Source organism: Schistocerca piceifrons, chromosome 1 (genome assembly GCF_021461385.2).
Source record: "Schistocerca piceifrons isolate TAMUIC-IGC-003096 chromosome 1, iqSchPice1.1, whole genome shotgun sequence".
In the NCBI taxonomy this organism is placed as follows: domain Eukaryota; kingdom Metazoa; phylum Arthropoda; class Insecta; order Orthoptera; family Acrididae; genus Schistocerca; species Schistocerca piceifrons.
In genome coordinates this window covers 965048843-965064890 of record NC_060138.1, presented here as the reverse complement: position 1 = coordinate 965064890, position 16048 = coordinate 965048843, and the positions used below count along the sequence as shown (strand labels likewise).

Here is a 16048-nt window from a genome sequence, read left to right as displayed (position 1 = left end):
TTATCTATTGGAGGCCTAAAAATTTTAACAAGTTTATTGTGTATGGTTTGTTTCGATTACTCACCTGAAAATTACTTTGTTCGTAAAACTACGATAGTATAGATGGGTTTTTGTGCACTTTTTGTCGTTTTTGACAGCATGTCATCTGCAAAACAGTCGTGAAGAAAACTCTTTGTGTTTCTGAGGTACTATTTCGTGGATAGTTGTTATGTATGTTACTGTACATTCCGTCCTGTTGCGTATCTCATTTACTGCTTTGGGTACACTGTTTTCACACTGCCATTTAAAAAATTTCACTCGCAACTTTACTTCACACTTATTTTATACAAAACGTGATTTGAGAAGACACTTCCGTCTCATTACTCATTGAGAGGTGCTACATTGTCGTCGCTGCTCACTTACTCATTGTTTGCCTCATGTTTAATGTGGCGCTAATTTTGAGTGTTTTGTGACTCACAGATGATGGCACATGGGTTTCGAAACAAGTTTGGGTGAATAAAAAGAAATAAGTGGTGTTTGGATAAGGCAGATTTTCAAAACAACCCAATTTTAAACCGATAACACGAAAAAAAAATCAAGAGGCTCTTCAAACCTTAGTGATAGTAATTACTGTTAAACATTATAGCTTCCGCGGCCGTTAAAATTTTTTTTGTTCATCGCAATTGCAGTTTCGAGTACTGCCCATCTCCAGTCAGAAATTTCAAATGCAAATATGCACACAGGCAAAATGACAGCAGCTAGTGAGTCAGAACGGTTTGTAAGTCATAGAGTACACGAATAATTACCAAACCGTGATGCAGGCGATCAGGAAAGGACGCGAATGTCAACGGATGATCTTGTTCAGCGAGTGGATCAGCCGATTCGAGAAAATCGTCTATGAAGGGCAATTCGGGACTAGGGAAGAGGAATGTTTTCTGGGCTGCACACTGCAACCGTAACAAAGACACTCCTTGCAGCGCTTTCGATGAGAAGTGTTTGGTCACCGCCAGCCGGGATGGCCGAGCGGTTCTAGGCGCTACAGTCTGGAACCGAGCCACCGCTACGATCGCAGGTTCGAATCCTGCCTCGGGCATGGATGTGTGTGATGTCCTTAGGTTAGTTAGGTTTAAGTAATCTAAGTTCTAGGGGACTGATGACCTCAGACGTTAAATCCCATAGTGCTCAGAGGCATTTTTTGTTTCGTCACCCACCACAAAGCCCGGATTTAGCTGTCTCTGAATATCATATCTTTGCTGAGATGAATCGCTGGCTATGAGAACAGCATTTTGGCACAGACAACGAGATGCAGACCACCGTAGCGGAAAGCACACTCGTTGCCTTCTGTGACTAGGATATTGGAAAGTTGGTACAACGCTACGACTAATTTGTAAGTCAGACTACCGACTATGTAGAGAAATAGCAGGAAGTTGTAAGTTGTAGGTAAGTGCCGCAAATAAAACATTTTTGATTTTCACTGTGGTTTCCATTTCGCGATCGAACGGACATTGGGGAAAACGACAAAACAAGAAAAAAATTGACTCTAACTAGCAACAAGTGTACCCAGACCCGCTTGTCGTGCAATATTTAAACTATTTCGCCGTTCGTCGCTATGCTGCTTGCAACTTAAAATATCGGATGGCCCTGGACTCAAAATGCTCCCAGCCGCGGTGTACCTCCCGTTCACGATGTTCCTTTTTCGTGTTGAAAGTCAACGTAAAAGGCACTAAAAATGCGAACAAGAACGCATTTGCACGTAGGGCTGTCTTTAGTTACTTGCCTAACATCAAAATAATATGTCCAAATACCGTAAAAGTTATACTCTTTCAGTTGAGTACCTATTATAAATATCTTTCAGTTAGGTACCTGTTACAATATGGTAATAATAATATGATTGGAGATCAGTAAGCAAAGCCTTTCAATAGTGTCGACATCTGTTTTTCAAGGACACTTGCATCGTTTCCTTTAGCTCTGCGGTCAAGAAGATACGCATACGACGTTTCCTCTAACCTCCCCCTTGCACGAAACTAATATGACCAGGGTTTCCTATCGCAAATTCATGTATTTGTCTTTCTCTATCTTCCCAGAAGTTTTGAACCATCATCGTGGAAACACTGCAAGCATCGACACAAGTTTGAAATATAATAATAGTGGTTTCATTTGGCGAAGCTGTTGTCATTGCTTTAGTTACTGCTGGGTTCATTATTTTTATTTGCCTCACGCCACATCAGCGACGTGTTCCGCATGAGTTGTTGGCTCACTGGAATTCAGCATACTACATTGTTCTGCATTTTCATTCTTTTTGTATCATATTCTACACTGTAACTATTACGCGTGGCTGAAGTTAGTAAGTGATAAATTACGGTGTATATTTCTTTTTTGATTACGTCATTGCCGAGTACTGTCCTCCACCCGATACGTCTTACTTAGGCTACCCCTAGTGTTTGGAGGGCCACAAACCAAGCGAGATTGCGCAGTTGTTAGCACATTGGACTCGCATTTGGGAGGACGACTTTTTTTATTTTTTTATTTATATTTTTAAGGGACCAAACTGCTAAGGTCCTCGTTCCCTAGACTTACAGACTACTTAAAGTAACTTAACGCTAAGTACAACACTCACACCCATGCCCGAGGGAGGATTCGAACCTCCGGCGGGAGAAAAAAAAATGTTCAAATGTGTATGAAATCTTATGGGACTTAATTGCTAAGGTCATCAGTCTCTAAGCTTACACACTACTTAACCTAAATTATCCTAAGGACAAACACACACACCCATGCCCGAGGGAGGACTCGAAACTCCGCCGCGATCAGCCGCACAGTCCATGACAGTCCATGACTGCAGCGCCTAAGACCGCTCGGCTAATCCCGCGCGGCTCCGGCAGGAGAGGCCGCACGATTAGTGACATGTCGCCTCTAACCGCGCGGCCACTCCGCGAGGCGACGACGGTTCTAAACCGCATCCGACCGTCCTGATTTAAGTATTCCGTGATTTCCCTAAATCGTTTCAGGCAAATACCGGGATGGTTCCTTTGAAAGGGCACAGCCGATTTCCTTCCCCATCTTCGTATCCGAGCTTGTGCTCCGTCTCTAAAGACCTCGTTGTCAACGGGACGTTAAACACTAATTTCCTCCTCGATGGCTGCATAACGTTTACATGTGTTTTCACTGCAGCTGTGATTTGCGTATGTCTGTAGACTGCTATATTTCTAACTGCACTGGAAAGAGTGACGTAGGGATCGGAGTATTCATAATGTCACAAGTAAAAGTTGACTTGTGGTATCGCCATTACAAAGTAAAGGTTAGGCAAACGAACAGAAGAAAAAGGATTAAGATATTATGTCCCGTCGACGACAAGTTCATCAGAGACGGAGCACAATCTCAGACAAGACATGGGACGGGAAAGAAATCGAAAGTGCCCTTATCAAAAGAACAGTCTCGCTATTCGCTTTAAATGATTTAGATGAACAGCGGACGATGAGGATGGTCGCACGGGATTTGAAGCCTGTTCTTCCCGAATGCGATTACAGTGTGCTAACTACAGCACTGTTACTAGAAAATGATTTCAAGATAAGTCAGTTAAGTTTCAGAAAACATCGCTTTGGAACATCAGTGCACAGAAAGTTTCTTGGATGGGAAACAAGCTTTTTTTTGGTAGCTATTCCGTCATCCCCTCCATCCCAATCCTATCTGAACGAGGAATCCCATCCTAATCGTTCCTTTATATTTTTCTCGTGGAATTATAGATTAGAAAAAAATGAACTCATGCAAGAAACTCGTTTATAATAGTAACTACTAAAAGCAGTTTTCACGGATTATCCGACATTGTGTGCCTTTAAATAAGTGCTTGTTCTCCTTTATCCACAAAGGTCCCAATCAGCCATGAACTTTGCGACCTCATTATTACGAAGGACCAGCGTCCGAGAGAGAAGCACACAGCCAAGAGAAGATTTGAATAATGCAAGACTTCCGCCATATCTAATGCGCAACACCACAGTCCACCGAAACTACGTACGAATATATCTTCTTTCCATGAAAGAAGGCAGAGAAATTTCGCGTTTGATAATTTGTCAAGTTTCTAAACCTTTAAGGCACTGAACGACAGCATTGCTGTAATGTTTCCAGTCACGGCAATGGGTGTGACGTTTCTGTAACATCAGTGCATTGCAGAGGCAAGTTGTGATCTACTTCTAGCGACTATGCTTTTCTTAATGACACCGAAAGAATACAACAAATCTTTCAGATCGTTTTCTGGTCAACTTGTTCGTGAAACAAACACCAGTCCTACGGACAATTAGTGACTTAACATATTTAGGCTTTTAGTGATTAGCGCTGTTGGCTGCCAGTGCCGAGATCCTCGTACACCTCCACTTGCTCTCTGAACATACGGTTTTACACATTCGCTAGGCTCTGACATCGAATCTTAGCCATAAGATTCCTATCTTGGTTCCTCGTGTTCCCCTTAAATCGATACAAGCGCAAGTCGAATTGTCCACCTAATGTTGCCACAGTTGGTTTCTTGTTCTGCTCTCGTCATTAGCCGAGAGCTCTAATTTGCAGCACGGAGACGCAAGAAGTAAAAAAAAATCAAAAGCAAACAAAATTGCCCTCTTTATGTGAACGGCGACAGCGATACGACTAACAACTGAGCACATTCTTAATAGAGATACAGTGTTAGAATTAATATAGCTGCTAATTACTCAAAGTGCTCGCACATTGATACCGTCCTTCGAACACTGTGAGTTCTTACTTAGCTTTTCTGCGATTTTTCCCACACGAGCAAGAGATAAAGACTGTATGTGTCAATTCAGTTCTATAGCTACTTGAAGAATATAAAAAGGGTAACGCTCTGTATAAATCAAAGAAAATGAAAATAACCTCGGACTATTCACTCATAGGGAGTGAATACCGGGTAGTTATAATTACAGAGCAGCTACTCGCGGAGGCCCTGTGTGGGCTGTAGTTATCGTATGGCAGCCAAGCTTTATAGATATGTTAATGTGCTGATGCGGAATCGATTTAAAATCGAAATAAACTTGTTCTAATTTTGGTCACCAGGTGGAAATCTGGCGCTGTACACTATATGACGGTAGGACATTCACGCTGTCTTTTGTCAAACCATAACGTGAATGAACAGGATGGCTATAGAGAAAAGAGAGACGTTCACTGTTAGTGAAACTGTTTTATGTGGACAGAAGCAATTAAAGTGCTGCACTGAAAGAGTATCGCCGACTGATAGTTCTGAGGAGAAGCGCGAAGTCATTAAATGGTTTAAAGAAAATGATGAAATTCGAAAACACGGGTGAGCTTGGTGTGACACCTGGAAGAGGAAGGCGTCCTATCCCAGTGGAAGTTATTGACGAAGTTGCTGTTGCTGTAACTGACGATCCAGCACGTGCCCCAGGTATAGCTACAGTCCAATCCACGAACGATGGCGGTTCGCGCATGTCGAGGTACGGAGCGGAAGGCCATTGTTGACGATTGCAAGTGACAGTTGCGGTACGCTTCCTCTCGAAGAAAGCGTATATCCTGCAAATTAGGTCTCTCGCTTGCTTATGCAGAATTTATCACTTACCACCACCATTAGCGATGACAACTCGTAATAAATGAAACAGAAACTCACTAAACAACTCACTACGATCACATCTGATGCTCGCGCTAGCTACGATATTCAGAGCAGAGCGCTCAGAACACTGCTGGACGCTCATTAGCTATCGGATTATGCGTGGCGTAGGTGCTCGGAACAAGCCTAAAAGCGACAGCCATCGTTCGTGACTCCAACTATAGTGCTGGTGCAGGTCACGAGAATTGTCCATCCAATGGTCAACAGTACGGAAAGTTTTGCACTCTATATTACATTGGTACCCGTACAAAATCCAGACGGCGCAACGACTGACACCTCATGATCTGTAGCAATGTTCTCAATTTTCTCTTCGTTTCTGGCAGGAATCGATGGTGATGACAAGTGGCTGGTCAATATTCTATGGAGTCACGGGGCACATTTTGCACTACAGGGTGCTGTGAATACACAGAACTGCTGAATCTGGGGTGGTGTTAAACCGCGTCTTACTCTCGAAGCGCCATTGCACTCGCCGTATGTGATAGTGCGGTGTGGATTAAAAAGCACCTTTACTCTCGGTTCGTTCTTTTCCGAAAACAGTATCCCAAAGGGCCTGTCTGGCGTATCGTGACGTCTGTACGTTATCAAGACCTCCTTTTGCAGCATGTTATTCTTCCGTTGTAAGGGTGAAACTGTGTGGAAATCACTGTTTTCATGCGAGATGGTTGATAATTAAATCACTCGCTTGATCTTTCTTGCCCACCGCCCGTTCTTCGTCCACTACATATGGAAACATTTCTATATATCTTTCTTACGTTCGCAGCGCCAGATTTGCACTTGGTGGCCAAAATTCGAACTACAGTTTTTCAGCATACACCGGCTCTGCGTTAACGGTTGCCAATGCGTTAACGGTTGCCAAGTTGCCATACTATAATTATAGCCCACATTGGACCTCCCTGAGTAGCTGCACTTAAATGATAACCATCCAGTACAACAAAGTATTTTCATGTTGATGTTGTTATTTGTGCAACCATCGCATACTGAAATAATTATATACACCTTCTTAAGTATGCTGTCACAGCTATTGACACTTTAAGGTATACTTAAATCACCATCTCATCTGCTAATAAGAAAATGCTTTAATTTTCAGTTCCAGTTACGTTCATTAAACTCCACCATGTGACAATCGCTGTGATCCTTAAGAAGTAGTTTGACACATGTAACACGTCTTTCTGTTACTCGATGCAGAAACTGTTTTAATACGTTCCAAAGCATTCCACAACGACACGGGCGCTTGTGCTATACTGAAGTTCGATGAACGCAACCGACAGTGAAAGTAAAATATTTTCTTACTAGCAGGTTATGAGGTGATTTATGTATACTTTAAAGTTTATGTAGTGGATAGAATTATATACTATTGACTTTCAAGAAGATCAAAACGTTCCTGAAAAACTGAAAGAAAACTTGCTTAAAGCAGAAAATGATATTTCTAGGATTTTTTTTTTTTAACGTCTTATGAAGATGTGACGCTGACTCCGTTTGCAACGCTTTACATTGCTTGTCTCTCTTTGTAGTTGGAAGATACTGTTCAGAAGACATTATCTTTCTTATGGCGCCATTTTCTCTACAATGTAGATGCTGTCCTCCGTTTCTTCCTGTCACCTGTTAACCATTTTTATCTCCGCACCCCAATTGGACCTGGGATCGGATTATATGCTTCATAATTTCAAAATCTTTGCCTACCCCTAAATTTACAGTGCCGAGTATTTTGTCGTTGAACGTCTTCGCACATGCCCCAAAAATTTGGCAATTCTTCTGGTAATGGTTTTCCATAGATTTCTTTCCTCATCTATTCTTTGTGCTACATTTTCGTATATTTCTCACTTTCACCGTTGATTTAATCTTTCAACAGTTCAAGTTGTCAAAAGCTCCTGGTTTCTTCTCTGGTTCTCGCATGCTTCCAACTTCCACGTCAGTATAGTGTTATGCACCAGATGCAAGGTTTTAGACATATCTTCTTCAAATTCAACTAGAATATTTGCTACAAATTAAACTCTTTTATTGGAGAAATGTTTTTTCTGTCCCAAAACTATTCTGATTTTTCCTTTGGTTCCACCATCTTGCGCAATTTCTTTACTTCTACCTTTTTCGTCTGCTGTCTCTTTTCGTTTATATTCGGTCCCAATTCAGTGGTAAGCAGGTACTCGAATCCGTCCACTAGTTGTTCTACGTCTCCCTTACTTTCAGCTACGCTTCAGCTTCTTTTTGTATGGCTGAAAAAGGAGTCGATAGTATCCGCACAACAATGAGTTTATCTGCTAGTATGAATCTTGCGATGAGTTTTACAAACAGCTACGTATTTTACATTGTTCAAATATAACGTTCCCTTAAGCCGAAATAAATACTAACTGTCGAACTTTCCCTGATCGTGGGGCTTCCTAGTTCTGAATCGCTAGAAATCCATAGGAGTCTGAAGATTTCTGACCACTACTGTGTAGTGTACAGCTACTGCCAACGTTACAGATTTAACATACGCAATACTACTGTGCTGCATTGTACGCTAATAGGTCGTGTCACGTTGTGGGCTTGTTTGTTTCAAAATGTGCGATGTGGCAACTGTAGGCCCGTTGCGGGAGCTACATACTACTACTCGGTGAAGGTTTGTTAGAATACAGAGTTAAGTGAGAAATCTAATTAAATGCGTTTCCGAATGCTGTTTTTTGAGAACTGTGTGGAATTTGCAGGAATTAGCACCATTACTGAAAACGAATATGTCAATAAGGCACTATTACGAAATATTTAAGTGTTCGTTATTCCAGTGTGTTATTTTTAATTTTGAAGTGATCCCGATTACGAATAATATAGAGCACGGAGGCTGTGTGAGACGGAAGAGCTTGTTCCTTCCATGGTGATTTGAAATGGTGAGCGGCGCTTGCTTTCACCACTCTCTGCACCCTACGCAGTAAGTGATCAGGAAAAGTTTGACAAACTATTTCCATCAAAATTTTAAAAACAGTGGTATAAGCCCCACTCCATCCTCCCTACCCCAGTATCAATTACGAAGCATGGAGTGGCGTCTATTGCAGTAAGAGATGGATCTGCCTTTCACTTGAACACAAATCCTACTCTGTTTGGAATGAATACGCGACTCTGACGCTGATGAACTGCACTGTGCGCGCCAATGGTCTATTACTAACGCATAAGTTCGATCATTTGCAGCCTTTTGAAGCCCGTGGTTCTGACGACCCACCTGTGAGAGAGCTCACGAGCGTCGATCCAGGAATGGTCGATGGCGGCAACGCCCTGCGAGAAGCAGTCTAGGTCGTTCTCGGAACGGTCATTCCGTGTGAGGTGCGACGGCGGCACGTTCAGGCTGATATCCAGCGGCGGGAGCGTCACGGACTTCCTAGTGGCCATCGGCATCTTGGCTGGCGGTCGGTACCAAACTGAGACCTCGGCCGCTGACCGCTCAGCTCTGCGGGAGGGCACGCTATCGAGGTCCTGGCCGGCTTCCAGATGATACGGCACAAAGTGGCCGATAACCCCAGTGAGAAAAAACACGAAAAAATAAAAAGCGCTCGCTGCTTACACATAAAACATACTCGCTCGCGTCTGTCCACATGACAGCAGGATGGGCAGCACACACAGGACAGAGGATAAAGGACACACGTCTCCATCTACAGTAAAGAGAAACGAGAGACGGAGAGCGCTTCGCGGCTACGTGAGCGTCTCCAAGTCTCGCATAAATTTGGGTTGTGCATTCAGACCTGTGTACCAGGCGCTTCACGAGCAAGAGTAGATATACAACTAGAAGGGTACCAGCGAAAAAATGCTCCTATCGCAGCACAAAAAATGCGAATATGTTCCTGTTTATTTAAAAGACTCTGCCTGAAAAGCGGGGTACCAGCTGCAACACACAACCTTCCTCAGCACCTCTAAAAATTTTCCCAAAAATTTTGGCATGCGAAAATATTCGCGGTTTTTTTAACATACAACTCACTTCAAGCTCTTACAAGCTTCCCTAACTGTACCTCACTCACACCCACTAGTCCATCGCTGAATGTCGCTCATACCCATCCACTCTCACTTGCCCATTCTCACTCATTCATTCAGCCGAACTCAGTGTCTCTCGTGGAAGAGTAAACATATTTCAACTGTTTCAACAGTACAACTTGTCAAAAGCTCCTGGTTTCTTCTCTGATTCTCGCATGCTTCCAACTTCCACTTCCGTATAGTGTTGTGCACCAGATGTAAGGTTTTAGAAGTATCTTCATCAAATTCAACTAGAACATTTGCTACAAACGAAACGTTTATTGAAGAAATGTATATTCTTCTGCCCCAAAACGCTTCTGATTTTTCCTTTTGTTCGACCATCTGGCGCAATTTCTCCAATGTAATTTCCACAGTCTCCTTCGTTCTGTCCTACTACCACAGTCTCCTCTTACTCTCATTGTCACTGTCTCCCACTTGTTCCCTCTCTTACTGTTAATATCTCATTCCTTCCTTCCTACTGCTGCTATCTCTTCTCGGTTTTTTTCTCTCTCTCTCTTCCTCATTGTCATTGTCATTGTCATCACTGGCTCTCACCCACTTCCACTTTCTATTTATTCTTTCTCCTCCGCCTAGCATTGTCTCCTTCACTCTTTTCCCAGCACTGTTCTGTCACTGTCAACTGTGTTCCACTGCCACAGTGTCCTCCTCTTTCTCTCATACTCCCATTATCTCCTTTGATCTTTCTATAACACAACAATAGCAGACTATCTTTCAGTATTTACTACTTTTCCGTCTCTACCACTATCACTGTCTTTTTTCTCTCTCAGCATAAAAAAGCACGAGTTGTTCGCATGCCAAAATTTTTGAGAAAAATTTTAAAGGTGCTCAGGAAGGTAGAATGAAACAGCTAGTACCGCTCTATTCAGACAGTCTTTTAAATAAATTCTCATTTTTTGTGTCGCCTTAGGAGCAGTTTTCCGCTGGTTCTCTTCGTTTTCCTGCTGCAGCTGGAAATATAACTCATATGAAAAGAAATGTATTGGGGAGTTAAATCTTTAAAGTTTACTTGAGCGAAATTGAAATAACACAAAACTAATTTTGCACCTCAGGCCGGATTTTACGTGCAAAAAAGATTTGAATGTGCTTCAATACTATAACATGGGGTTCTCAGATGATGACTCAACAGCTCATTTCTCCGTGCTACATCACTTTATACATTAAGTTTTCGCCTCACGTGGGATTATATGAGTATATATTACGTGCACAAGTACACTATGTGATCAAAAGTATCCGCACACCTGGCTGAATATGACTTACAAGTTCATGGCGCGGCGCATCGGTAATGCTGGAATTCAATATGGTGACCGCCCACGCTTAGTTTTGATGACAGCTTCAATCAGGTGCTGGAATGTGTCGTGGTGAATGGCAACCCATTGTCCACGGAGTGCTGCACTGAGGAGAGGTATCGATGTCGGTCGGTGCGGCCTGGCACGAAGTCAGCGTTCCAAAACATCCCAAAGGTGTTCTATAGGATTCTGGTCAGGACTCTGTGCAGGCCAGTCCATTACAGGGATGTTATTGTCGTGTAACCACTCCGCCACAGGCCGTGCCTTATGAACAGGTGCTCGATCGTGTTGAAAGATGCTATCGCCATCCCCGAATTGCTATTCAACAGTGGGAAGCGAGAAGGTGCTTAAATCATCATTGTCGCCTGTGCTGTAATAGTGCTACGCAAAACAACAAGGCATGCAAGCCCCCTCCATGAAAAACACGACCACACCACAACACCACCGCCTTCGAATTTTACTGTTGGCACTACACACGCCGGCAGATGACGTTCACCAGGCATTCGCCATACCCACACCCTGCCACCGGATCGCCACATTGTGTACTGTGATTCGTCACTCCACACAACGTTTTTCGATTGTTCAATCGTCCAATGTTTACGCTCCCTCCTTACACCAAGCGCGGCGTCGTTTGGCATTTACCGGCGTAATGTGTGGCTTTTCAGCAGCCGCTCGACCATGAAATCCAAGTTTTCTCATCTCCCACATAACTGTCATAGCACTTGCAGTGGACCCTGATGAAGTTTGGGATTCCTGTGTGATGGTCTGGATAGATGTCTGCCTATTACACATTACGACCCTCTTCAACTGTCGGCAGGCTCTGTCAGTCAACAGATGGGGTCGGCCAGTACGCTTTTGTGCTGTACGTCCCTTCACGTTTCCAATTCACTATAACATCGGAAACAGTGGAACAGGGGATGTTTAGGAGTGTGGAAATCTCATGTACACAAGTATGACGCAAGTGACACCCAGTCTTCTGACCACTCGAAGTCTGTGAGTTCCGCGGAGCGCCCCATTCTGGTCTCTCACGATGTCTAATGACTACTGAGGTCGCTAATATGGAGTACCTGGCAGTAGGTGGCAGCACATTGCACCTAATATGAAAAACGTATGTTTTTCGGGGTGTCCGGATACTTTTGATCACAATGTAGATAACTTTGATCATCTGTATTTCGGAAACGGATAAGGACATGAAGAAAATTTTCAAGATTGTTTGATATCGGTTCTTAGGAATATCGTAAAAATTACAGCCGTTTGGTGTGCACAGCTATCTCGGAATCCGCGGCTGGGTTTTGGTACCAATAAACAGATTTTTGGGGTGTTTCACGATAACGGATAAAGATTTTTGAAAACGGGGACATTGCTCTTCTAGACAACGGCCTAGTGAATATACCATTAAAATTTGACAATCTGCTGCGGTTATGTATTACTTAGATTTCGCTTCATACCGGATTTCACGTGTAGTAGAACAATTTACAACCTTTGTATCTTGGAAACGGATAAAAATACCGAGAAAGTTTTCAAGGTTGTTTGAGTTCGGGATCTTGGGAATATATAGTAAAATATCAGCCGTCTCCGAATCTTCGGCTGGGCTTTGGTCCGATGGTGACGGCGAAAAGATAGTAAAAAAACCTTTTTTTGTGGTTTTCCGAGAAACCGCCCATGAACTAATGGTGCCTCCATACTTCCCATCAGGCCTACCGTAGAGCACATCAAATGCCAAAAGATACAACCAATTTGCTCCATTTGTCTAAGGAGGAGGAAGTGTGTAATATTCATACTTTGACACTGTACTGTAAGACAGCGGCACTAAGATGCTCCTTCTGTTGGTCGCTAGCCCAAGGCCTATCCAAAACTCCTGACCCTATCTTTTTATACCAATACAACTCGAGGTAACATCAACGAAAATCCCGTTTTTATACGGGTGCGTTATGGAACATATTAGGTACGCATGCTGTTGCGTACATACCGACACCTTTCTCCACACGTACTCAAGCGTGATTTCATTCACACCTAGACAGAAGAATGTACGCTTATTCCAGGGTCCATCGTCCGCTTTGCTAACATTTGATGCCGCAGTAGACAATATTAATTTGCAAAAACAGACCAACTCCAAGGAAGACGCACAAGTAATGCCTGAGTGGCTCTGCTCGGTTAGATAAAAACGGCAAGTAATGTGTTCACCATGAACTTGACCAGTTTATAAGTTTGTGATAATATTTTATCTCAATGGTCCATTGATAGAGAAGGAAAATACGAAACGCAGTGAAGCCACGTTTCTGCACTTCTAAGGCGCCAAGAATCACTTTTCTTCCCCGACAGGTAATGGTCGCGTACTTGTCAGCAGTAAAAACGATTGCTTTTATTTTGTTCTGCGTAGCATTTTAATTTTTATTCTTTGCTAACCTCAGGGCATAGCTCACACAGCTAGTCACCGTGTGTTTTATCCAAGTATACATGTAGTGTGCCTCTGGAGGTACATAATATACTATAATATGCAACAACTTAACTTTGCAAGTTACAAATATAACAGCTATTATATAACGTGTCATAGTTTGATATGATTATCTTGACGGGTGTTAATCAGTTGATGATTTATGTTGCTGGAACTTCGTCTTTATTCCTGTATTTGTTGACTCTCTACTCAGGGTTTGTGTAGGTAACTAAACTGTTGTCTTGGTTGTGCCCTAACTATTCAAATTAGGAGAAACTGGTGTTTTACATCTTTTCTCGTTGTTTTCTTCGTCCCCTTGTATGTCCGAACAATATGCACAGGCAAACTTGTGCTCACGATAAGTTGTACAGGACTAAACGCACCCGTAGAGATGCAGCGACCGTACGCAGTACTAATAACGTTACCTCGCTCGTATCATTAATCAGAAACACGATCAGTTACAATGCGTTACACAACACAGCCAGCCACTACCGCAGCGGACAGTTCTTCCTAATATAAAGTAGCTCTGAACGAGGCTTCGTTATGCAATCACAAACTTCTGAGCATCTGCTAAAGCGATGTAGATTCTCCTTTTGTCTTCCGCACTTACGTAGTCCAACGCAGTGTGGCTGGCTAACGCAAGAAGCAGGCTTGCGGCATATGGCGCTGCATGCAAAGCGATTTTACTGCCGATTCGTGGGTGGGGAAGTATCGCGTGACTGGATGTGCAGCTCCATGAAGTCCCACAAGTGCTCAGCTGGATTTGCATGTGTGCAGTTTGATGCCACTCGAAATAAAACAAAGGTCAGATGTTGCAAATCTTGACGTGGCAACGGAAAGTTTCATCTAACGGAGGACAGAATTTGGCGTCCTGTCGACATCGATCAGCATTCACTCTGATTTCTGAGCCTTCTCTAAAGAACCAACCTGGAACACGCTTGAAGCATTCAGTGAACCCAAGGAAAATCTAAAACAGGAAGATTGGGGCAAGAATTTACACAGAGGCTTTTTCAGAATGTTACTGAAGTTAACTTCGGCGCACTCCTGGCATAATGCGGATTTTCATGGTTTTCTTTTCTGTGCACCTTGTTGCACACCGCGTAAAGCAAGGAAGGATCTGTGTAAATTACACGGTCGGAAATCTTCGGACACCCACTGTTCATTCCAAAGAGGCAACTGATAGCGCCTTGCACTCGTTGCTACTCTTCCAGCTTTTAAGCGGTGGAGACTTCCTACTGCTCTTCGATACAACAATAGTGGCGTTTGCTCCCGTTTCTCCAGAACTTTGACAAACCGTCGTTGTTGGGTTTTGAAATGAATTCACCTCGCACGCAACCGATGCTTTAGTTCAACTCAGGAATAATCTGTGAAGTTCTGAAGGGGATTCTGCTCAGGTTAATGCAGTAAACCCGCCAGACTGCCCTCGATCCTTGGCTTGTGGACAGCAGCGTTGTCATATTGTCAAAAATCCAGTTCCAAGCCTTTATCGCAGTGAGAGAAGTATCCTGTAGTCTGCGTACATTTTACAGTCAATCGAAATATAATACGACGCCAATTCTGGGAAAAATAACTCCAGGACGTAACATTACACTTAATGAATTTTCTCATCTCCTCAGCACTGTAGGGATGGCTGTTATCGCTGAAACAACCGGTATTCAGTTATATTCCACACAAGTTTAACCTAATTGTTAAAACCGCTCAAAATAACCAGTCTCTGAAATAACCGATTTTCCCTTTTTTATAGCTATTATTTCCTGTAATAAACATAGTAATCGAACAAAGACTGAAAAAATTTGATTCTCTCAGTTTCAAGATACATAGAATCAAAATATTCAATTAAACAGGCAAATAAAAGAAAACTTAGTCTGTCCAACGTTCGCTTCTTTTCTCGAAAAGTGCTATGTGGCTGAATACTATTACTGATTCTATTTTTTGAAACTGTTCAAATATCCTGTTGTAATTGGATATCGTACCATTGTTTGGACATTACTAATAACGCTGAAGGGTGAAAATTCAGGTCGAAGAGCTCTTTTGTGTTAATTTGTCGACTTTTCAAGGGCTACAAGCAGATAAAGGTATATTAGCAGACAGATAGCGGGTGAGCTGCTCTGTATTTTTATTGTGTACCATGGATGAATTGTTAAGTTTTTAATTTATAACTGGCACCATAATTTCCTTCCTATTATCATTTCATAGAAATGGCAGACAAGTCTTTCAAAGCAGCTGGAGCGTTGTGCTTCAACGCTACGTCAATTCGTAAAAATATTTCCAAACTACGACGGATGCCCGGCGACGACAGCGAGAAACTACCATATAGACCAGGTAGGAGCAAATCTTGCACACGCACGAAACGCGTGTCTCAAAATTATTGCCTCAGCTATGCTCTACCAATTCTTATGCCACGAGTTTGTTGGTCGTTTCTGTCGGCATTGTAACTAAAATAGCACTGACTGCTTTTCCTATTTTGTATAATAACACAACATATCAAACTAATGCCAGTTTCACGAATAAAAATTACTCCTTTTTTTAAAAAAAACAAAAACGTTTATTTAAAAACGAAAAATTTTAACACTGCTGCTATAGATCATTGATACTTCGATTTTTTACTGGATTATTAGTGAAAACAGGAAAACACGTTTCATAACCAAGAGCAAACAAATATCGAAAAATTACGGTTATTCATAACAAAAATACTGCTCCATACAATAATGTTCCACCTCCTCACGGATGAATGACATTGTT

The 16048-nt window shown here is 42.5% G+C and overlaps 1 protein-coding gene across 2 annotated transcripts in view; it reads right to left on the bottom strand.

The window, feature by feature from the left end:
* Window positions 1–16048, bottom strand: part of LOC124742400 (cytosolic purine 5'-nucleotidase) — a 458666-nt gene that overhangs the window by 400104 nt on the left and 42514 nt on the right. Inside the window, exon 1 of one of the 2 annotated variants that reach the window (XM_047248829.1) lies at window positions 8784–8995. The exons of the other annotated variant lie outside the window; for it this stretch is intronic. Coding sequence (XP_047104785.1) covers window positions 8784–8956 — 173 coding nt within the window. The 5' untranslated portion in view covers window positions 8957–8995. Of the gene's footprint in view, window positions 1–8783; window positions 8996–16048 lie in introns of those variants that run through there. 2 annotated transcript variants of the gene reach the window in all.